The sequence below is a fragment of the Cephus cinctus genome, unplaced genomic scaffold (genome assembly GCF_000341935.2).
Source record: "Cephus cinctus unplaced genomic scaffold, Ccin1 Ccin1_scaffold1399, whole genome shotgun sequence".
NCBI classification, from domain to species: domain Eukaryota; kingdom Metazoa; phylum Arthropoda; class Insecta; order Hymenoptera; family Cephidae; genus Cephus; species Cephus cinctus.
In genome coordinates, this window is record NW_014333795.1 from 13,356 (window position 1) to 36,117 (window position 22,762).

The following is a 22,762-nucleotide window of genomic DNA, read 5'->3' on the forward strand; positions in this document are numbered from 1 at the left end:
TCGTGTGAGTATATAACCTAAAAGTCATTTCGGTGCTGGCGAATTAAATCGCCCAAGATCGTGGAAAGGCACGCGTGCGGCTTTTGATCGGCCGTCGCAGACACACGTGTTTGTCCTACATGAATCACGGATCTGTTCTCCTCTCTCCTATGGCAACTTTTGACTATCTCCTTTCTGCCAGGCTCTATCTCTCTCTGTTCCCTTCTCTCTCAGCAAGTTCACTCTGTCCAGTCCTCTCTCTCTCTCTCTCTCTCTCTCTTTCACAGACTTTTGACACTCTTCGATCTGTCGGAAGTGCCGGTGGTCGTGTCTGTCGAACAAGAACTGGGGGATCTGCAAAGGCATTCACTAGGAACATCAGCAGTTACTCAACCTCCACGGTGCCATCATGGTCATCGACAGTGAGACCAATGCTACCAGTCGTGATACCACCAGTGCTGCCTCCCCTGTCGACAGCACCCTGTGACTTCTACTCCCTCCATAACACCATTACACACACCCACCAGTAATCACCTTGACATCTACACGTCAACGTGTGTTTCATAGTGAATATAAAACCATGGGAGATGCTTGGCCGACTATTAGTTTGCCTCCACCTGAGGATCGGCTCCCGCACTTTTCCTTTGGATTCGCGAATCATCTTTCGAACGGACTTTCGGCTTGAGAGATCCAATATACTTTATCGATTTTATTCAAAATCGCCGGACTACGCGTGTATGGCCTTTTTTTCTTTTATCGCCGATTTTATATATTCTTTGACCTTAAGGAAAGATATTATTGTCAAAATGATTTCGTTTAGCGTTCTCGCTCGAGAATTAAGCTTTTTAGCGATTATTGGCGTATTTTCGTTTATCGATGGGTCAGCTTCCTGTGCTGGAAAGACAATGCTGCGTGAGTATTTTTTGTAATCTTCTTTTTTATTTATTACCTTATTTTGTAGACTTACGCGAGAGGGAGGGGTTCTGTGGGATTTTGACTTTAACGAAAGCGACGAATTACATGGAAATTGCTATTGGTTGTCGATTTGTTTATATTAACGAAAAACTGTATCGATTTGCCTGTAACGCATATTATTATTATTATCCGCGCACTCATATTGCTGTGCAAAGAAAATATAGGCGAAACGAAAATATTTGCAATATAACTGTAGAGAGAGAACGAAGAAAATGTTATGTGGATTTTACATTAATAAAATTCAACAAAGCACTTACCATTTATGATATAAATATTCGATTTCGTTGACCAATTAAACTTACAATTAATTCTTCTATTATTTTTCAATATCCAATTATACGTTTTCTGTCGATGTATTTCCATGTAGAATTTTGCCAAGTATTAAAATTAAACATTAGACCGACATTTTATTATTTACTTTCATTACTTAAATTTTATCATTATTTAATTTTTAATCGACAATTAATAAAAACGTAATTTATTCTTATCCAAGATATCAGTGCAATACTTTGTACACTTATCTACATATATAACCATCATTCCATCAAGCGATATGATACTAACGATCACTTAAAAAAAAAAGCACGCGACTTCGTATATATACATATAGCTATATCAATAGTGACCACGTGCACATTAGAAAACACGTGCAACGGCAGAAAAAAAGAAATGAGTAAACGAGCGTACTTATCCAATGATTCATAAATTCTGCAGTTTGCATGCCAATCGATATTATATTTTTGGCACTGGCAGTCATTTGCATAAAATGGAAATATCATAAATTCGCGTTGAAACGAGCATTGGCGAAAAGAGAAAAAAAAAGTTAAAAAAAAAAAGTATTCAAACACATCACTTCCAGACTTCGTGAATTTCTCCATTTTTCGATTTGAAACATTAGAAAAGGAAAAAAAAATTTTGTTTAAATTTTTATCAACACCCCTGAACAAACAGCTCAAGTTATTTTGAGCTCGACGAGTATTAATTGTTATAAACCAAAGTAGCCGCGATCCTAAAACTTCCGGAAACTGCCGACAGAGGGCCAAGCGACGACAGCGCACCATTCCCCATTATGAGTAGCTAATGACGAAAACCGTCAAAACTTTTCTCTACCGGAAATTAGATGGGCTCGGCATGCGATTTCCGGTATTGTCGCCGTTCAATTAATTCAATCCGTATATCCAATACACGACATTGTTCGAATTTCGCGGTGAAAAATAAGTGCGCAGGTACACGAAGAAATCGACTGAAAGTATCTCGCGTGACAGCGAACCTGTATTTGGCATAATTTTTTTACGTCTTTTTAAGGTTAAAAAAAATCACTCAAAATATCTCGCATATCTCATCGAGCGATGCCAGTCGCGCGACTCGTCGTTGCATAAGAACCGTTAAAGCAGCTTATGCCTTTGATTTACGGGAGAATCGTCCGTTGTGGGAAAAAAATATATATTCTCGGCAGCCAATCGGATCCTCGTGTCGATAAATAAAATATGCGGCGCGTGCCATTGACGAGCTAAAAAAACTTGACTATCCTCAATTTCAAGGTGGATTTCATAATCACATGCGATCCTTAGCCACTGGCTCGTTCGACACCCACGAATCGAGCCGAATATCTATTTTCGGCTTGTGATCTTAACGGTTGACAACGATCGATGTGACTATGAGATATTTGGCGTCTCGTGTGATATCGTGATTCCCGGCAATCAACAGAAATATGGCTAATTCGTGTTTGAATTTTGGAAGACATGCTTATGCGCTTTCGACCCGAAACAGTCCAATTATTCAAGGCTTGTTTCCGCAATCGGATCAACCGTAACTACAGGCTTTAATCGAATCCATTGTACTGTCACGGTTAGCTATACCGTCCGTACGTCTAGATACAGTGACTGTGCTTAGGAATAACATTGGTAGGTGGAAAACAAATTTTATTAAAAATTCTATTATTTTTTTTGCTTTATTTAATCCAGGTGCCGGAGGTATGTCTTGCCAAGACAAACAGACCATTCTCGACGAACATAATCGTCTGAGACAATTGGTAGCACTGGGAAGGATTAATGGACAGCCTGGAGCTGCCAATATGATGGAAATGGTAACTTATGTGTATTGACTGTCACGATGAAAAATTTCATTTTACGAAACGTTAAGACATTATACGTGAAATTGGTTATGTCGATTTAGAATTATCGAATGACTCTTTTTATTTATAAAATTTATACTGTCAATAGTCCCGATGAAGTGACTGATGATTTTTTTTTTTTTAAGGTATGGGACGACGAATTGGCCGCTGCTGCACAGAAATGGGCTGATCGCTGTGGCGAATCCCATGACAATTCGCGAAATGTCCGTAAGTATATATTGAACCATGAAAGTAATAGTGTAGTGAGTGGAAACTCGTTTGAAATAATCTCTATAAGAAATCACAGTTAGCCAGCGGGGAGTCTGATTAAATTAAAATGCCAAAAAGTCTGAAAATATAAAGGAGTCTGGGTATTAAATTAATTTGAGGTGATATTTTTATTTTTCAATAAAAAATGAAAAACGAGTGAATTTATATTTAAATAAGCACTGACAGTACCTGATTTTTATAACGGTTATTTTATAACCCGTTTTGACATAACTGACCTTTTTCGTGGTTAATCATTGAAATATATTTCGCGCTGACTTTTTAATCGCAGCTCGTCAACTGCACGATGATCAACTGATACTCGGAGTTTCGATTACACGATAATTATAAGAGAATGAATCGCAGCATCGTGTGACAATGCGTTCCCGGTTATTTCGAAGTAAAATAGAAATTAGACAAGAGTTATAATTAAGGCTTTGAAGCTGAGTTATAATTTTTCCATTAAGAAATCCCGGTGACCATCCCATATTGTAACTTTCCAAAAAATAATGTATTTCGTTCTGGTGTCCTGGGGAAAAATACGATGCTTATATAAGTTTCCTTAATTGCAGGAAAACAAACTTTTGATTTTTTCTACAATTTTTTCTCTCCATTTTTCAACAACTGCGGCAATGATTGCACGGAGAGAAAAAAATTGCATATTATTTTCAAAAATTTAGATAAACTTCTTATACGCTCGTTCGATCCTCGCTGTAACTTAGCCTCGTGTTAGTCTGAGTTACTCGGTGGGGACTGCTTGATTGAATTTGAAAAAAAAAAAAAATTTTTTTCTCAATCAAGGCAATCGTTAAATTTCTCAGAAAGTTCTCAGTATCTCGTGCTCCAGTTTGACTTTTACACTGATGAGTTATGGCACGTGTACCTCGTTAATTGATAATTGATTGATCGTTCAAATTAATTGATTCTAGGAAGGTTCGCAGTAGGACAGAACATTGCTCGAACTTGGACGACAAGGCCCCCTGGGCCTTACGATGGGGAACCCAATTGGAGGCGACAAATTTCAGGCTGGTTCAACGAAGTTCAACATTATCATGCTGGCTTTAGTCGAGCTACAGGTCACTATACACAGGCAAGCTAAAGTTAATCAATAATAAAGCAAAAAAACCATTGCTCGGTTATTGTCAATAAAGAGCATTGTTAGTTTAAGACTGATTGTAAATTTAAAGATTTTTCAAGCAATTATAAATTAATTCATTCACCAGATATCATTGATATCCGTGTCAGAATTATTATGAGATATTTTCAAAATTATATACTCCTTAAGAAATTATAGGTGAAAATTGAATTTTATTCAATTATCTTTCATAAGACTTTTTCTAATCAATTTTCAGCTCGTTTGGGGTGACACTCACCTTCTGGGTTGTGGATTTTCATTTTATTATGACCCCGCCCGCGGTTACACGAAAAACTACGTATGCAATTACGGACCAAGGTGAATAACATTTTTTTTTAATACCTATCATTATTACACTGACGTACTCAAAAATCTTTAATCAAGCCCTTGCGTTAATGTTACTCGTACCCGCATTGCGATACCCGAAGAAAATCGATTAAATTTTTTTTTTTTATGATTTTTTTCAACAGTGGTAATGTCCTTGGTTATCAGCCTTATCAATCCGGACAACCAGCCTGTGGAAATTATGGAATGTCCTACTCGAATAAATATTCTGGACTTTGCTGTGAGTATTAAAAAAAGTTAATTGATGATCGATTAAGAATTATTGCATGAAAAGCGTGTAAGATACGTCAGAACATATCTAATACTCGAAGATTGGATAAAATTCAATTTCTCTATGCCTTGTTACGTGTCAATTTGATTCGATTTTCATTTGTAACAACAAATATAATTAATATTAAATTTTATAATTACAGCTCAAGGAGGATACTATCATTTGGGTGCGCAATGCGCGTATGGTTAATTTCCAAAGTTCCTCGACAACGATCATTAGCAAATGATAATGGAATTAATTTTTCGGCTGTCCACTGATAAGGGGAACGACGTGTCCGGTCAAGATTTAAACCGAGGAAAATGACGTAGTATATAGAAACAAAAAAAAGCCGAATTAGCAAATTGTACTTAAGTAATATAAGACAATTGTAATCTAAGGTAGACCGTGCTCGAGTAATCACGGTAATTGTAAACGCACTTCTAGTCCACTAGTTTAGTAATCTATTTAATCATATACGTAAATCTCCATGCACGGTCGAATTAATATGCGAAGTGAAATATTAAAGTTGTATAAAGTTATTGAGATTCGTGCACAAGTCACCAAGAGACAGTACAGCTGCAGATGACAGGTATGCTAAAGATAAAAAGTTGCCTCGAAGCTAAATTTGTTTAAAATGTCGCAACTTTAGGTAAACAGCTAGACAGAGTACTAGTTATAGCATCATGTGATAATACATATTACACGTGTATTGTATATCTTATAAGTAGTACAGTACAATATTTAGATATAGGTAATAGATACACTGTACGCGGTAACGTCACTATGGCAAGAAAATACATATCCTTTCTCACAGGAGAGCAACGTCTAATGAGATTTGAAAAGTTCCGTTCCCGGTGAAAGAAGATCGTGCGAAAAGTATCAGTAGATTTGCGAGGGGTCTTTGTATATGGCGAATTGAATTGAGATTCTTTCGTTCCGACTGCTTTGCCCGTTATCGTTTATTATTTTTTCAACGATCTAAGCGTGATGTGTCGAGAACACGGACGCTATAAACTGGTGCAGGTGGCGCGACTGTGTAATGTAGTCCGGCGTAACGTATCGTAATTCAAAGTGCAGATGGCGGCACTGGCGCACAATTTACCGCCTGACGAATGCCGGAAAATTGTACGACGATTGTATGTACGTTAATTAGGAAGACACGATGTAAAAGCTCTGAGAGTGAGAAGTGTAGTGTTGAATCGTCGAGCGAGCATTGTGACAAAGAAGTTTTGTAGGCTTTGTGAAGAAATTTAATAAGTGGAACTGTCCGATAGCACCTGATAGTAACGAAGGAAGTTTGTACCATCGGCCGTACATTTTGAAGTATTTATATAGTTGGAAATAAATAAATATGATTAAAAAAATTTGTTTGTCTTTGGTAACGTTGGACTTTATTGCTACGAGAATCCTTGGGGAAGTCTTTTATCCTCATGTTGAAGTATTGGGTAAGATGGATTTTAAAATACGGAGTTGTATTTCATTTCTATCCTGGAACCAACTTCAGGTGCGTTTCTCGCGATTTACGTTTATACGTGAAATTTCATTATTTCAGAAACTGGTGGTATAACGTGTGACGTTATACAAGATATTGTTAATACTCATAATCAATTGCGCGAAAAGGTAGCGAAAGGTCGCGTAGCCAATCAACCACCTGCCTCGAATATGCGTAAAATGGTAGGTGTATTGCGACATTATTCCGAAAATCGAGCGGTCGACGAAAGCTCCACAATACGGTCGATTCAGAGGTTAGCTCACCTGGGAGAACGTCGTGGCATGCGAAAGGCTGGGCGAGGATAGGAACAGAAATACGAGAGACAGAGTAAGAAAGCGAGCGAAAAGTGACAGACAAGCCGTTCATAAGTTTACAGAGCTTTTAAAATAGAGAATTTTCACGTTAGGCCGCGAGAATAAGTTTGATAGGATCCAATATAACGGGAGCGAGATCTACCAAGGTGCGAAGATCTTGCGAAAAATTAATTTGGGGTACGCCATCGATAATTCGAGCGTTATAAGGCCGATGGTCACGCTGAGGGGGTAAACCGCGCAAAACGCTGGCTGGAAAGCCGAGGGATTATCCAAAAAAAGAAGGGAACTAAGATTTAGCATACCACGAGAAAAGATAGAAAAGAGAAAATATAATTAAACAAATACAACAAAATTTCCTTCACCGGAAGACAACCAAGCAGCAGAAACAGGGGTCCTAAAAGCTTCGTAGTCGAGAAGATAGTCGGTAGCTTAGAAATTACACGACAGTTCCATAGTGCCAAGTTAAAGAAAATGACCACTGATTACGATACATCGAGATAAAAGATAATTTTACAAAAAAAGTCTACATGACACATGGTATCCGGCACTATCGTCCTTTTACTTGGGGGATTGAAACGATAGTCAGTCCCGGTAAGCAAGAAAATTGCCTTCGAGACAAGACGGATATTATTTCAGATTCGCAAAACATTTCTAAAATTCTGATAGCGAAAAAGGTACTCACCAAATCTAACGGGAACGTAATCTGCGGAGGCCTGTCCTTCCTTCCTTCGCTCGATTATGGTTTCGGCACTGGCTTCTTTCCTTCGATTGCTGATTAATTTCACAAGGTTCGAGATAACACTTGGCACGGACACTAGCTAAGACGCTCGAAACGTAACTGTAGGAGCCGGAATTCGCCGCTAGGGAACGAGCCCTAAGGGCCCCCCTCCATAAATTAGCAATTCCCAAATCCCAATGAAAATAGATTTTAAATTAAGCGCCAGATTCAAATGCACTCAATAGATATCGATTATCTTTCGATGAAACATAAAGTTACGACTGACCGAATAAAGTGTAGATTAATACCGAATAAGAAATTACAATAGAGTCTCCGATGCGATTTAATTAAAATATAATTTACATAAATTGTCCTACGAAAAAAATACATCCTAAGAGAATTTTCCTTATTAAATATATTTCGTATATTAACAATCAATCGTCATACAGTATTGGGATGACGAATTGGCGAGTAGAGCTCAAGCTTGGGCGAATCGTTGTACGTTTCGACACAGCAATCCAAGAGACATAAAAGTTGGTGTGTATATAAAATTATTTAATATATCAACTAATTATAAATGACGTAATAAAAATTAATACCGGTTTCTCGATTAAGCCTTATATAATGATAATTCACAATATGTCAAATAGCGAGATTTCCAGTCGGTCAAAACATCGGTCTGACAAAAATCAGAGGACAGTCTACACGCTATATGGAATTTCGACAACATATACAAAGTTGGTTTAACGAATACACTGATTACAAATTCAGACCATACGATAGGAAACCACCAAGCACTGGCCACTATACACAGGTGCAGTAAACGATTGAAAGTAACTTTTCAATATTATTCATAATTACACATGATACACAAAGATTAAGGTTATGTTGATAAAATCGAATGAAATTTAAAAAATTAATTACTTTATGCAATTCTTTAATGCATATGAATTTCACAGATCGCTTGGGCAGATACTTATCTAGTTGGTTGTGGATATTCTCGATATAGAAAAAATAATATTGTGTATAAATTACACGTCTGTAATTACGGACCCGCGTAAGTATCATTTCCGTATCCATTAACATTATTTTGTCCATGCTATAACTATGACTTTTAATGGCTTTGTTTTTCATACAGAGGAAATTATTTGAACAAGAAGCCGTATAACGTCGGAAAGAAACGAAGGTGTCCGCGTAATTTTGTATTATCCAAAAAATTTCCTCATCTGTGCGGTACGATTTTGAAGGAACTTCTTTTGGTAGAAAGAAAAGAAATTTTGTTCAATTTTATACTAAAATTCTCTTACCCTTATCAGACCTCAAGAAAACGCCATCGAGTTCCTGTACGTCTAATCGACGTAAATTCGACGAAACGATGGAAAACTATAACGATTCTTTGGACTATGAGACTAGCGACGATAGCGAATACATTTTATTACGAGACATTATACTGTCGATTACACTAAATCTCTAAGTATCGATAAGATTGGTTATTGCAATAAGAGTATTAAATAAAACAGTAGTCAGTCTTTGTATTGTACGTGTAGAGACATTGATGCACGTCGATGAAATACTAAAATTAAATACACCTAGTATATAGCAGAGGTAAATGTAAAAAGAGAAATACAAGAAACCCAGTGCAGGTCACTTAAATAATATTTATTCTTATTTTAAAATATATGCCTGGAGTAGCATAGATATTCACAAGTGGGGCTTGATTTAAATGTATTTATATCTTCACAGTTTGCATTTGAGGTAAATCTAAATTATCACGTTTGATAACATTTGGTAAAAGACAGTTTTGAGATATTGATAATGGTGACGTTATCTATCTTTTTAGCGTTTATAGTTCCGCCGTTCTTGTATCGTAATGGTTATAAGAGTTACGCGACGCGATTACGTTTGCGCCAGAGATTGAATTTCGTCAATAGACACGATATCCGTCAATTGTTACATATGCGTACTATGTATTATCGATATAGTATGAATCTCTTGTGAAGCTTTGTAAAATAGATTATCTCAATAATTAGTTTACTTTGTGCAATTGCCCAGTCGCTGTCTGTTGTTCGAGTTGCGCATTTTTAAAAACGGCGCATGCGCACTTCGAAAAGAAACATCGACCGTGACAAGATGGCGCATTGAATGTACCATCATTTTTATCTAAGAATTCCAGACGTTCGACTGGTCAAGGACTCTGCGACCGGAAGCTGACGGTTCATTTAGCAGGTATCCTCAGTAGTTTGATGTCGAGAGTATTTAATTTGAAATAATTAGCCTAAGTAACACGAGGTGAGGTGTGTCGAGATTAAATATTTATAGTCACGTATAAAAACAAAAGGTGACTCCGAGCTCTTCGCGCTCGCGACGGATTTCTGAACTTGTAGTTGTAAAATGTATGTATATTTCATTTTTTCTCATATTTATAATATATATAATATATATATTAAATATATATATTATGTATTGTATGTACATTTATCTACGAGTAGAATCACTGAACCCGATGAATTGATGGCTAGAATGTAACGAACCCCTTCTTTATATTTAAATTCAAAATGATCGGTCAATAGCAATATAGTATGGCAACTGATCAAAGATACACAGGTAAAAAAACTTCAAATTCTATCGATCGAATTTAACATTATGATTCGACCTGGCATAAACAGCAATTTGTGTTTGCTGCTTAAGTGTTTAAAAATTATTTTTCATTTTACTTCTTTGTGCCTTACTGCGTACTAACACATAAAACCTGAATGTTCATTGAATCTTGCTATTTACAGTTATCAGTCACAATCACAAAGATTCGCTCTCGCATTACGCAAACAAAGAATCGCACAAAGAAATATTTCAATCAATTCTACGATATGGCCACGTGGAATTACAATTTTTCAAAAAAAAGTAATACATGAGCATGAACTTATATATAGTCACGTGGATCAACCGTCTATATTATGAATCCTCGATTTTCTTTATCTTTCCTATTACCATCTTTTTCTTTAAACCTTTTTTACGGTAATACCTCAAAATAAAAAAAAGGTCTTATCTCACGGAGGCCAAACGTATGTCCAAGCATAGTTCTTTTTGTAACGTCAGACGAACCTATATCGAAAACGATAATGGCTACCATATATACAGAACGAAGCGTTTCGTCAACCTTACAATAATTTCTCACATTTGATAACGTTGACACAGACCGATAAAGTTTTGACGATGCGCTTAATTTTCAAAAAAAAAATATCGCAAACAAAGTAAAAAAAGTTGTCTCAAAATAGTCGCCTCATGACCGGATCGCTGATTCGTAGATTGTGTATGCGCATTTTTATCTGACTGAAGGGGTCGCTACAAGCATCCTATAGCTTCTAGCTGCGTCTAGCGATGACCTTCTTACTTTCCAGTGAGAGCCTGGAACCTGGGTAGGGCAAGACCAAATTTGGTCTCGATACCCATGAAGATGGGCAGAGCTACCTGGTAGCCACCAATGTGATCTGGATTGGTGGATCGGATCTCATCTGCCACTCCCATGGCGGGCACCTTCTGCTCGGAGCCGCTAGGTCGACTGTAAATAATACCAACTCTCGTTAATTTGTTCTCTTGCCAATTGATAAAGCGTCACGAACTGGAGCGCTTTTTGTCTTGTACTATTTGCTTTGGGCTTTAACAGTTTTTCTTCTACGGAATCCTTTCACGTTACTCTTTCATCTCACATGGGTCACGCCTGATGCAGCACTCTGCCGATCTTCAGCTTCGGTGCAGGTCGTTCACAATTTGGTTGTGACGATACTTCAAGGCTACATAAGTACTAAAGAACGTTCTTGTGCCTTTGTTTAATGGGAAAATATGAACTTCTATAAGGCACTAATTCTACTATGATGGCATAGTCTAGTTTAACGAGGGTGTTTGTCGTTAAGCCATTTTTCAAATATGGTTACATAAACTGACATACAATTCTTTTAAGGGACACAAGTCTAACTACCCTTGCTCGCCATAGTTCATTCGTAGTGTAAAGATATAAGCATGTTCGTAGCTGTAGCTTTGCCTATGTGGGTCAACTGCGTAGCATTGTTATGCAATTTTTTCAAAGCGCAGTTGCATTACCATGTAGTCTCTACAGGTCCACGAGAGGATATCATGGATTAGTGAAATAATCTGTATTAGCTTTGTTAGGATAAAATGCAAGAAAAACATTAGCTGAAAATAGAGTATTCTGACTGATTAGAAAAAAAAAATTAATATTTCCTAGTTAGTAAAAGATAATTTTGACAGAAGTCAAAAGCTTTTTGGATTAACCTCTAGAAAGCGGGAAGCCGATTTTTTCGGATCTACATAGGTCTCATATTTTTCCTACAATATCACTCTAACATATGTATTAATGATCCAAGTGAAATACTTTCAAAGTCGTTAAGAACTATATACCCATTATCTAAAAGTTAATGACCAGAGACCGATAGCCGGATGTTAGTATAGCGACGTCTAGTTCAAACCAGGATTGTGCGAGGATTATTTTAAAGCTTCATCCCAGAAAGCACAAAGCGCCATATAGATCGAGATTCTCTTCGCTCGCTGGCATTGCGACGCGATGCGATGTACTTACGATCCTCCAAAGTCGACGAATAACAATCGCTGCAGTAATTCGTAGGTGAAGAGTGTCACGCCGAATTGAGGTGAAGATCTGAAGACTCGAGCTGTAAAATAGTTCATTAATAAACGTGAGATTATTTCATGGAAGTTATAGGTGAGTCGAGCAACAATTTCTCCCCCAATGGTTATATTCGCAAGGGGAATTTCGCACGCAGATACAACGTGACGATTTCGTAATGACTAATAGTATAGTAAAAATAATAATTGTCATTGTAATTAGTAATTAAAAAAATCTTCCTAGTACTTCGTTCACAGTAGTACGGTCGACGTGCGGGACCAATTAGATAATAAGTAAGAAGCACAGATGATTAACTCGATGACCACTCTGCACACGGACGTCATGAAAAGTGAGAAGAATTTGGGGAACTTGTGTACTTACTGATGAGTAAGTCTCCGGATCATATAAGGGAGGAAGAAAGATGCCGAATGATGCGACGGTGTGAACCGTCCGCATGCAATCGAACATCACAGAATATATTACTGACTGTCATTAATTTAAAAATTTAAAATTCTAAGAGCTCAATACTACTAGTATTTCTAAGGATGTTCTAAATAGTTTTGAGGCACTTCGAGCCAAGTCAATGAGTGATGCGATACGTTGTCCCTGTCGAGAGACGACAGTTTATCTCAAACCGAAAAGATGATAGACTTCAAAGGTCAGAGATAATCGGTAACGAAGGTCGTAGAGTGCAATGACATGGATTCCAGTTTGCTCGAAAATTCTGTATCGGTATGATAAAAGGATCTTGACATAGTGACGTTGCTTGATAAAAAGCGTACCTGTTGCGCCTTTCCAGAATGCCCTGGCACCTTCTTCCTTGTAGATTTTACGCGCGCAGTCCATTAAGCCGTTGTAGGTGGTTTGACCTTCCCTCGCAACGACCTACAATAGCAATAATAATTGTATGGATTTTTCTATAGAACGTTAAAGAGGTGATATGGAAGAGATTGAATTACCTGTAACCTAGTCTTAATGACGTCTGCAGGTGTGACCAATGCAGCTGCAGGAACACCAGCAATGGCACCGGAAAGAAGTAGAGAAATAGGTGTGTTATATCCGCCCTCGTCGGCCATTTTCGCTTTCGTATGAGCATACATGGGAAAATAAATAGCACTGAATGGTACATCACGTAGGAAACAAGCTCGGGCACCCTGAAATAAAGAAATTGGATTGTCGAAGAGGATATATTTGTTAATGACAAAAAAGCTTGACAATTGAATACTTCAAATTTCAAATAACATACCTTGTACAGTCCAAAGATCCCTAATTCCTTGACAACCGACCACGCTCTGACTTTGGAACCGCCAGCAATTTCTCCAGCAACCTGCAGCCGAATCTTAACAATCTCCAGGGGATTTGTGAATATGACTTGAGATCCTCCGGCCTGGAAAAAAAATAAAATAAAATATTCAACTTGTTTCATGGTCGGATAGTAACGAAGGGCAGATAAGGATAACAGTTAATGACGTCACTTACGCAAGCTCCTGAGATAATTTCACCGTAAAGGAGAATATTTCCTTTTTTGTCCATGAATTTATCTCGCACGAAGTCATTGACTGTGAGCTTAATGGCTTTCTCGGGAGCGACACCCATTAATTGGGGAACCAATCCTCGATATAATCCGAAAAAACCCTCATGACGAATAACCTGTCAAACGCAATGGACCAGCTTCATTATTAACGATGCAGGAGCAGTCTTCTCGTGAGACTTTTCGATTCCAACCTTTTTGCAACAGTCAAAACTGTTTCTGTACATAAGTTCGCCAATGAATGACCCCGTTCTCTGATTCTGCATTCGGGTTTTCACAAGATCGATGGGATACACGGCCGTGGCGCCCACAGCTGAAACAAAGTAACTTCCGTTAGAGCAATGATTAACTTGTTTACAAAATTTTCAAATTTATAATCAAATTCATTTTTGACGCACCTCCTCCAACGGAACCGAGAGCAAATCTGTATCCGCTTTCCAAAATTTGAACGATAACTCCACGCTCTTCGGGACTCTAAATACAATGAAAAACAAATTGAATACCTTATAACAAAAAGTTAACGGATATTACCAGCTGTATAAATTCACATAATAAAAAACTGATTTATACTTTTTTTTTTTTACTCATTGAACTCACCGATACTGCTTTGATTTCCGCAAGACGCTTTGTGATCTGCCTGAAATACTGTTCCGGTGTAATCACCACGAGATCGTTGTACACGATTTTTCTGTAACGCGTAAAAAAATCCAATTTCAATAACAAGTCATGAAAATAATTTTTATAGAAAGAGAATGTCATAATGTAATCCCATATTGCGAAATTATTAAAAAATATATATGGCGCTTGAGAAGTATTTTTTTTCTCGAATATGTCCGATTGTATAATTTTGTTACTGATCTTCAAATAAAATCTTCCTCAAGTAGATCCTAGCATGGTAAGAAATCTGTTAACGTGCGTGCGACATATTTCTAGCACGAGATATTCTGAAATACAAAGACGCACCCCAACCGCGTATCCGCCTCAGGATCATCCGTAGACCTGATCCGTGCAGCGTAAACAACGTAAACAGGTATTCTCAGTATAGTGTTAAATGCCGACCAAATGTGGAAGCAGTGTAATGCGTATCAGATTTATAAGCATGAAAACCAGTGAATGACTCATCGGACACATATGATAACTTAGTGATGATCAGCCTATTTCGAGTTCGTTCAAATACGTGTAAAACGATCTAAAAGAAAATGAATAGACAAAAGCTCTAAGCAAATTTCTTAATATCGAACCGAGTTCTCTTTTGCGATTGCTTGATCAATGTAAATTCGATTCAGCGGTTGATTGATGACCGTACTTTTTCTTCCGCACAAGAGGCACTCACCCGGTCTGATGAAGAAGGTCGCAAAGTTCAAAAAGTATATTCACTTCCAACGGTGTTATTTGCGACATCATTTGTGCGGAATGAAGAAATTCCTCTGTAGAAACATAATTGCGTTATTACGTGACAATAATGAATCCCGAGTAGATATACTTTGTAACAGTTCAGATAATTACTTATGAAACGCATATGAGTATTTGATTTTTTAAATTTATTTATGTAATACCTGTAAACAAGGCAAAGTATAATAAGCAGTATCATCACTGAGGATACGTGCCTTAAGAAAAACGTACTGACGCACCTTTGGTTACTTCCTGATTCCTGTGACCATTTGTTGCATTCAGGTAGATACGCTTGATAAGCTCCATATTGTTGAGCAGAGAAAGGAACGCCATGAAGTAAGGAAAACTAACTTTCTTTCCAGTCTGACTAGCATGTACAACCTGAAATAAGGCAAACAAAACCATTGTATTTGATCAAGATAATTAATGTTTTAACATTTAACACATTGTGGATTAATCATTTTATTCCTAATTGTACCCAGGGGGTCAGGTATGACGACAATGAAAATCCAACAACTCTCGTGATCTCGTCTCAAGCGTTAAAACAGAAACCACATAAAATTCTCGTGATTCGTGTAGAATGCGTTAACAAATATTAAACTGATCCTATATCGAATACTTGGACTGACCCTTAATACTATTATATAATTCATATTGACACTTACAGCAGAAAGATTCTCTTTAACTTCCTTAGTGAGCAGATGACTCTTAATACTAAGCATTATATCCTGGAAGTCTACAGCCGAGATGAATCCTTCGCCGTCCTTATCAAATTTTCTAAAAGCTTCCGTTGCGTATTCCTCATGAAAATCCTGAAAGAAGTATAGAACCTCAAACATCGCCAGATACAATGACAAGAGTCTATTAAAAAATGGTCAAAAGCTCACATGAAGAAACTGACTGAATTCGGCATACGTAATAAGTCTCTTCTTATCCTTGCCAAAATATAATTTAATGAAATCGCTATCCATGTTAAACGGCATCCTCTGATGCAGTACGGTTTTCTTCATCACCTCAGCGAACTCGTCTGAAATGTCAATGGGCCATTTAGTAGGAGGAATAAGATGATAAATGGTGTCCAAGAAATAAAGGCAAGTAGCTACCAAATGCAACCATTCCATTTCCATTAGTATCGAACAGCTGAAAAGCTGTCCTATAAAGGGCATCCGGTACGCAAAGCAGCCCCTCGAAGGCTTGAAACTCGGTAAAGGAGATGAGGCTGTAAAAGAAAAAAAGTTTTGAAATCCCTTTAACTTCAATTAATGTATATTTAAGTAAAAAGGCAATTATGCCTAATCTGTCTGGTAATCTTTTGTTTTTGTATATTTACATTCCTTGGATTTTACAGATGCCCACCAGGACTCACCCATCTTTGCTGGTATCAACGATGGCAGCAAGCAGCTTGACCGAGTCGGGATTGTAATCGGTATTCGTATAAAGGCCAAGGTAAGACCGCACGAAGTCAGCAGGGGTCATGAACTTCTCGCCATTCTTCTCGTGCGTCGCATACTGCAATCAGAGTGCACGAGTGCAATTAAAAAATTGTGATACGAGCATTAACGTTAATTACACTGTATCACAGAGAGTTAATACATTTTGAAGTTAAACGTAGATTTTTCTTCAAAAATTAATATACAGCTCTTCGTGCGTGTATGGTAGAAACTTTTTTAAATTAATCATTCAAATGCTTACCTACGGGAAAATTAATTCATTGCACGATAACGAAAAATTATTATCATTGCTTATTATCCTCATAATGGACCACTGATACTTGTTATCAGATAGGACAAGCAAAATGATCTTTTGGAAAATATTTAACGAAACTTTTAAATACCTGATTAAATATTTCATGGAGGCGATCACTGTTCGCACGCTTCAGATATCCAGAACCCTGAAACAAACAATTTTATTAATGCCTGAACAGTTTTTTGGGTTTCTTGTGATTGCGCCTAAAAAGTACTTAAAAATTTTCTTGAGAATATTTAAAACTTGTACTATCATTTTTTGCCTATTAAGAATAAACTTTGATGACCCTGAATCATTATAATAATTATCGGTATCATTTTTATCAGGAGACAAGGGCGTCATGACAACCAGATAAACGGCACCATACAAATAGACAAGTACAAGATATACAATAATAAGAGCTTCATAATGAATTTTGAGCTAGCTCTCCTGTGCACGGTTTCACAATTACATTAGAAAATAATAATAATAAAATTTGTTTAATACAAAGTTTTGGAGGAAAAAAATATAAATCATTCTTAAACTCAGTTTGCAAAGTAGCGATAATTCGATTAATTTTGATTCACATGAAGTCAAGCTATATCATCTATCCTCTGTACAAAGTTCTGTAAACGTGATAAAATAGGTAATACGTATAGTTCATTCTCATATATAATACCACAAAATGTATTATGTATTTAAGTCTGAGAATGAGTTAAGTTTGTCATAAAACGTTACGTAACACGTTACGTTATATAGTTCGTTAATATAATCGTTCATTCAGAATTATCAGACACTCCCAGATAAGTAATGAATTTTCCATTAGTTTCTACAGCAATTACAATTGCCCTGCAATGCGTCAAATCGCTGTAATACACGAAATAAAATTTGAACTTAAGCATCAATCATAACAAAGTACAATTTTAGATTCCAGTGCACAGTGCGATATTATGGGAATATATAATTTCCTTCGCGTGCATTCAAGGCAATAAATTGAGAAAAGAGTTAAATCAACTTCGCGTATCAACCGTCGGTCTCTGGGACGACTTGGGTTTTTTTAAAAATCAATTTCAATCTGTTTTTGTTCAACAATGAAGATATGGATGATCGACGCAGTTTTGTCAAATTACAAAGTAAATTTTATATACGTCCAAAAAATACGTAATTTTCAGGTTATTTTCATTATTTGAAAAGTTCACGTGAACTAATTCCCGAACGGTTAGGCGGGTCATGAATATCGACCTGGAACATAACCTTAACCCAGAGTTAAGAATAGTTTTGAAGACGGTGACATCGCCAGTATTTAATAACTGCAGAAGCGATTCAATAAAATCGATATGGGCGCATAACCTTTAAACTCTTATATTAAAGAGGTCCTAACCTAACTGCTCCTAGGTTAAGATATAGAATGATCAAACGATATAAAGAAATAGCCATGTAACAAAATCTATTTAAGTGTACAAGTACGGGTTAGGGATTAATCCGACATCAATGACGTTGCGAGATAATGAAGTAAATAAAAATAGATTAACGGATCGTAGAAGCATAATTGACAATATGCAGAGGCTTGGAACACATGTATTCCAATATAATTAAACAAAAAAAATCGTCTATAACGAGAAGCAACAACCACAACGAAATCGTTAAATTAATTGCAGTTCAAAATTATAGCCTTGTCACCACATTCCGTGGTGTATATAATCACTGATGCAACAGCCACAGTATAATATTCAATAGCATGAAATTTCTGTAGAAAAATATAATTCCCATAAATTAAATCAATAAGAATCACACAAAACAATCGAATCTATCCTCCTGCCGTTGGAGCAATGCGTCAAAGTGACGTAACCACCCACAAGCACATTTACGAAGTGCAAGGCTAACACTCCAAGAACACTCCAGGCCAAAAGTATCGGAAGGGAGACCAAAGTTTGCTCCAGTGACCCACTAGAGTTTAGCCTACCGTTCTCACTCTCTAAGGACGAACTAATAACTGCATCAACGATAGAGGGGAGAGATTCACATATGTGCTAGTCCACGTGGCTGCACTTCCGATCCTCGAATGCGGTAACACGTGTACGTTGAATCACAGTATCAAACATATACCTATATATGTCAGGCAAGGCCATCTGTGACCTGTTGAAAGGTGTGGCAGCACTGTCGTGCAATAAAATCCAATAAAGGGTAACAAAGCTCAAGAAAAGGTCAGAAACCATCGAGATGGCGAGTTTTCATGTAGCGTATAAAACAATTCCTATAAGAATTTATCACGTACTCTGGTATATGGCATCGTGGCCGGAAGCGACGGGCGTGTCTTCTGTGGACGTCAACGGCGAAGGTGACGAGGACACTCGTTTTACACGTGGTGTAATCGCGTACGCGTACAGTGGCCGGAATGTTCATTAACAGGAACAGAAATCCCGAGTCGTGGATGCGCGTTACATGCACGGACGTTACAACGAGACTAGACTCAGTTTCCATATAGCGACAGCGCCGGAGACGATTAGTTTTCCTCGCTCCCGTCGCCGCCGCGCCGGTCACTTCTTTTTCCTTGGTTAGCTCCCCTCTCTTCTTCAATCGTCCCCGCCATCTTCTATCCCTTCTCCCTCGCAAGAGGGACTCGTGAATTTTCACGTGATTCTAACCGACATTTCTGCTATCGCGCCGACGCTTTCTTTCTTTGTCCGTTAAGCTTGTTTGCTCGTAGATCCGTCTTCTTTCGTCGATATTTATTCCATCTCCCACTCGCTCGTCGCTGATTAGCGATATCGTTCAAAAATTACGGCTTTTCGCTGCGATTCTTATTGGCGGATTCTTTAAAATGCTAAAGAGGCACTTGTTGCGTAATATCGAATACCGTTTTTGCATAGATTGCGAAGAATAATCAATACGAGTTGTAGCTCTGGATATCAAATTTTATACCTATGTTTCCTACGCGACGTCAATGTTCACACTGAAAATACAAAGTGCTTATTAGTAAACCGGTCTTAATTGTCACTGTAATTAACGACTACACTGTGTCAAAGTGCTGATACATAATTTTATATAAAACTAAAATTTTCTAACTACTTGTAGAGCGTTGTATAATTTTTATTATAAAAATATTTAATTAAAGAGAAATTATATTTTTTATTCGAAATCGAAATTTAAACTGATAAAATCTGTCGTGACGGACGGAATGATAACTTCTTACACGGATATATCATTGAACCTCGCGCCATGTGTCAAATGGAAATATATTAATCCGTGACAATTAATAACGTTGTCTTTAGATCGAATTAGTATACTGATCGATTTTATCGATAGTGCAAACGAATTATGATTTACATGTGGACTCTACATTTTTCTTGGAAGAGACGACTTGGCGATTAGTTACCTTACATATTTTAGGTGAGTAATTGAAATATGAAATACAAGAAAAAAATATTTTCTTGCAAAAAAATTTAACGATTCAAATTTACTGCATGAAATATTTGTTGTCTTTGCCGATGCTTATATTTTGTACCGTTGTTATGGTCAGTAGTGTCTTTTCAGTCGCTGCTTGGGATGACGCACATGACTATCAAATTTAAGAAAACTTGACACGATCTTATCAGTGGGTTTCAGTATAACGCGACTACTTGATGTTCTGAATGTAAATTTATGTGGAAAAAAAATTTTGTCAGAAAATATAATCATTTTTTTTTATATATCGCAGTGTAAAAAAAATCCATAGGTGTTTACGTAGCTCGTGTTACAGGTTAATGAAAAATTTACAACCGGAAGTTGATATATTTCCTATGAATTTTATTCCAATTAAGGTTAGCCACTTGTTTTAAATTACGTACACAAAATTTTACATGCACACATCCCATTTTATACGTGGCAACACTTCTACATATATGTTCTATGTGGTCGTGACCGAAGATGAACAAAACGACTAAGTACTGAATGAATCTGAACGGTGCTCTTGAATATTAATTTCGAGTTCAAGTTCATTGCTACTGTCAGTACTCGTATCTTCGTCACGTGTAACAAGTGACTTTCGAATTGATCTACGCACTATCATTCAACCTTGCTCAGTGATCCGGACCAACTGAATTCCCATACAGCCCGTTCAGAAAGCCGATCAATTCTTATGGAAGTCAAAAAAAAATTCTCTCACGTAACTTCCGATAGTACAATTTTGTATTGTCAATAGTTTACTTGGCCAAAAGTAACTCGTGCCGAACCATTGTAAATCAATAGAAAATCATTTGCTATCCTTGGCAAAAAATATTGGCAACGGGAAATTTTACTACGGGCTTGACGTACGTTACGTTAACGTCACTATCGAAAGACTAATGTAACGTGCGTTACGCAGTCGGCACGTTAGCACAAATAGCCGAGGGCCAAACGTCTAGGAAAACTGGACGGCAGCCCATGACTGCGGCTTAAGGATTTTCACCTCATAGCACGGATTATTTTATATTTTTAGAACGATCGTTAGAGTATCGATAAGGATCATCTGGTTTTGTATATTTTAATGAAAATCACGATAGCCGTGAAAAACAATACAAATTATTAGACTCTCGATACGTATCCAATAATAAGCCACGTTACATTAATATTCCAATTTTTCATATCCCACAAACCTCCATATAAAAATGGGAAAATTCAGTATCCATTCCTCGAGTTACCCATTCGCTAAATTATCGCTATTCGCACGAATAATAAAATTCATTTATAAATTTTCGATCTCGAGCCAGTAAAAATTTCGATGCTCAGATCAATACCAAAATTCTAAATCACTGTTCCAAAATTCGATCAAAACTAGCTGTCAATAATCACTCGACACGCGTATTCCCAAATACTTCCCGTGCATTACACATAGTACACAGTATTAATAACCACGAGGAAATATCCAAGTCCGACAAAGTATTTCCAAAAAACAAATTTCAATAGTCCACGGCACTAAATCCTAACTGTAAATTTAACATTCACCCTACCTAAAAAAAAACTTCAATAAAAATCCAAAAACGTATAATATTCACAAAAAAAGAAAATCCCATTCACCAGTCATAAAACGCAAATGTACGATCGACTTAGAAAAAACGAGAACGAAAAGTGCAATAAAAGTTCGTAAATAAAATTGCATTAAAAATATTACCGAATTTTCAATGAATAAAAAAATTGCATAAAATTTCAATATAAAAAAAAAAAGTACCAATCAACGAAATATCAGTGTCAAGTCGAGAAAATAAATTTCTCAAGGTGACCTTCGTAACCGACTCGACCTCCACCTTCCATCCCTAAGAGAAGACTGACCTCTTGAGGGACGCTACCGTGCCCCAGCATTTTCCTTCTTCTTACGTAACAGCCGAATCAGCAGGTCAACCGCTCATCTAGCAGTCGGTAAATCTTCGTAGCATTCGAATCGTCGATCGATATACTTTCGCTTTATTGGAATCGATAAAATTATAATTTAGTCAATCGATCACGCCACGGGCACTGTTTCGCTTGAAAGCACTTTAATGTCGTGAAAAAAAAATCTAGATCCTTAATTCAACGTTGTAAAGATTTTCTTAAAAAACAATGACTGCTTTTTCCAGTACTTTCCAGTACTCCGACGAACTCCAGCTTGTACTTATTATTTCAGGGTAACGAAGATTCAATGACGGCTCGAGATTCGCGTTTGCCAGGGAAACTTTAACGAGTCTGAATGAGGTCCCCGACCTGACGACTGAATGACGACTTAACGGGAGTAGGTGCACAACAGGAAGCCCCGATATAACGGCTACCGGAGTGAACCTCGCGAATCTGGGTGGCACTGGCTCCGGGATAGCGAGAGAGCGAAGAAGAGGGAGTCGAGCGGCTACTGGGAGAGGGCGATGGAGAGATGAGAGAATAGAATGAGAGAGGGCGGGAGGGG

General features: G+C 37.3%; 3 protein-coding genes across 10 annotated transcripts in view; 2 read left to right on the top strand and 1 right to left on the bottom strand.

Moving 5' to 3' along the window:
- LOC107273116 lies at positions 1-9,246 on the top strand. The gene is made up of 13 exons (XM_015750954.2): positions 1-891; positions 2,919-3,040; positions 3,214-3,295; positions 4,264-4,424; positions 4,687-4,787; positions 4,940-5,034; positions 5,228-5,269; positions 6,414-6,509; positions 6,617-6,738; positions 8,038-8,125; positions 8,239-8,402; positions 8,548-8,645; positions 8,727-9,246. Exons 1-13 carry the CDS (start codon positions 567-569, stop codon positions 9,052-9,054), a joined length of 1,824 nt encoding a protein of 607 aa, XP_015606440.1. The 5' UTR covers positions 1-566; the 3' UTR covers positions 9,055-9,246.
- LOC107273125 (calcium-binding mitochondrial carrier protein Aralar1) overlaps positions 9,233-22,762 on the bottom strand; it is a 19,174-nt gene continuing 5,644 nt past the window's right edge. For 2 of the 8 annotated variants that reach the window (XM_015750967.1, XM_015750971.2), the window contains exons 2-18: positions 16,982-17,038; positions 16,514-16,656; positions 16,251-16,366; positions 16,035-16,174; positions 15,813-15,959; positions 15,387-15,528; positions 15,089-15,182; positions 14,719-14,754; positions 14,353-14,443; positions 14,154-14,229; positions 13,950-14,068; positions 13,704-13,874; positions 13,471-13,611; positions 13,184-13,378; positions 13,007-13,109; positions 12,180-12,270; positions 9,233-11,144 (exon numbers count right to left, since the gene is read on the bottom strand). In XM_015750967.1, the coding sequence (XP_015606453.1) occupies positions 10,973-11,144; positions 12,180-12,270; positions 13,007-13,109; positions 13,184-13,378; positions 13,471-13,611; positions 13,704-13,874; positions 13,950-14,068; positions 14,154-14,229; positions 14,353-14,443; positions 14,719-14,754; positions 15,089-15,182; positions 15,387-15,528; positions 15,813-15,959; positions 16,035-16,174; positions 16,251-16,366; positions 16,514-16,656; positions 16,982-17,038 (2,034 nt within the window). In that variant the 3' untranslated portion in view covers positions 9,233-10,972. Of the gene's footprint in view, positions 11,145-12,179; positions 12,271-13,006; positions 13,110-13,183; positions 13,379-13,470; positions 13,612-13,703; positions 13,875-13,949; positions 14,069-14,153; positions 14,230-14,352; positions 14,444-14,718; positions 14,755-15,088; positions 15,183-15,386; positions 15,529-15,812; positions 15,960-16,034; positions 16,175-16,250; positions 16,367-16,477; positions 16,657-16,981; positions 17,039-18,835; positions 18,917-19,147; positions 19,411-22,057; positions 22,077-22,158; positions 22,746-22,762 lie in introns of those variants that run through there. The other 6 variants (XM_015750968.2, XM_015750974.1, XM_015750969.2 and 3 more) reach the window with 6 other exon arrangements.
- The window catches only part of LOC107273136, a 10,854-nt gene continuing 7,525 nt past the window's right edge, over positions 19,434-22,762 (top strand). Inside the window, exon 1 of the mRNA XM_025090424.1 lies at positions 19,434-20,262. The gene's annotated coding sequence lies outside the window, so the exon portion shown is untranslated. The remainder of the gene's footprint in view (positions 20,263-22,762) is intronic.

Bases quoted from the DNA above. Each gene is read 5' to 3' on its own strand.
- LOC107273116 (XM_015750954.2), top strand. From the start codon at position 567: ATGCTTGGCCGACTATTAGTTTGCCTCCACCTGAGGATCGGCTCCCGC. The intron at 3,041-3,213 runs GTAACTTATGTG...TTTTTTTTTAAG, and splicing joins CTGCCAATATGATGGAAATG to GTATGGGACGACGAATTGGC. The intron at 8,126-8,238 runs GTGTGTATATAA...TATGTCAAATAG, and splicing joins TCCAAGAGACATAAAAGTTG to CGAGATTTCCAGTCGGTCAA.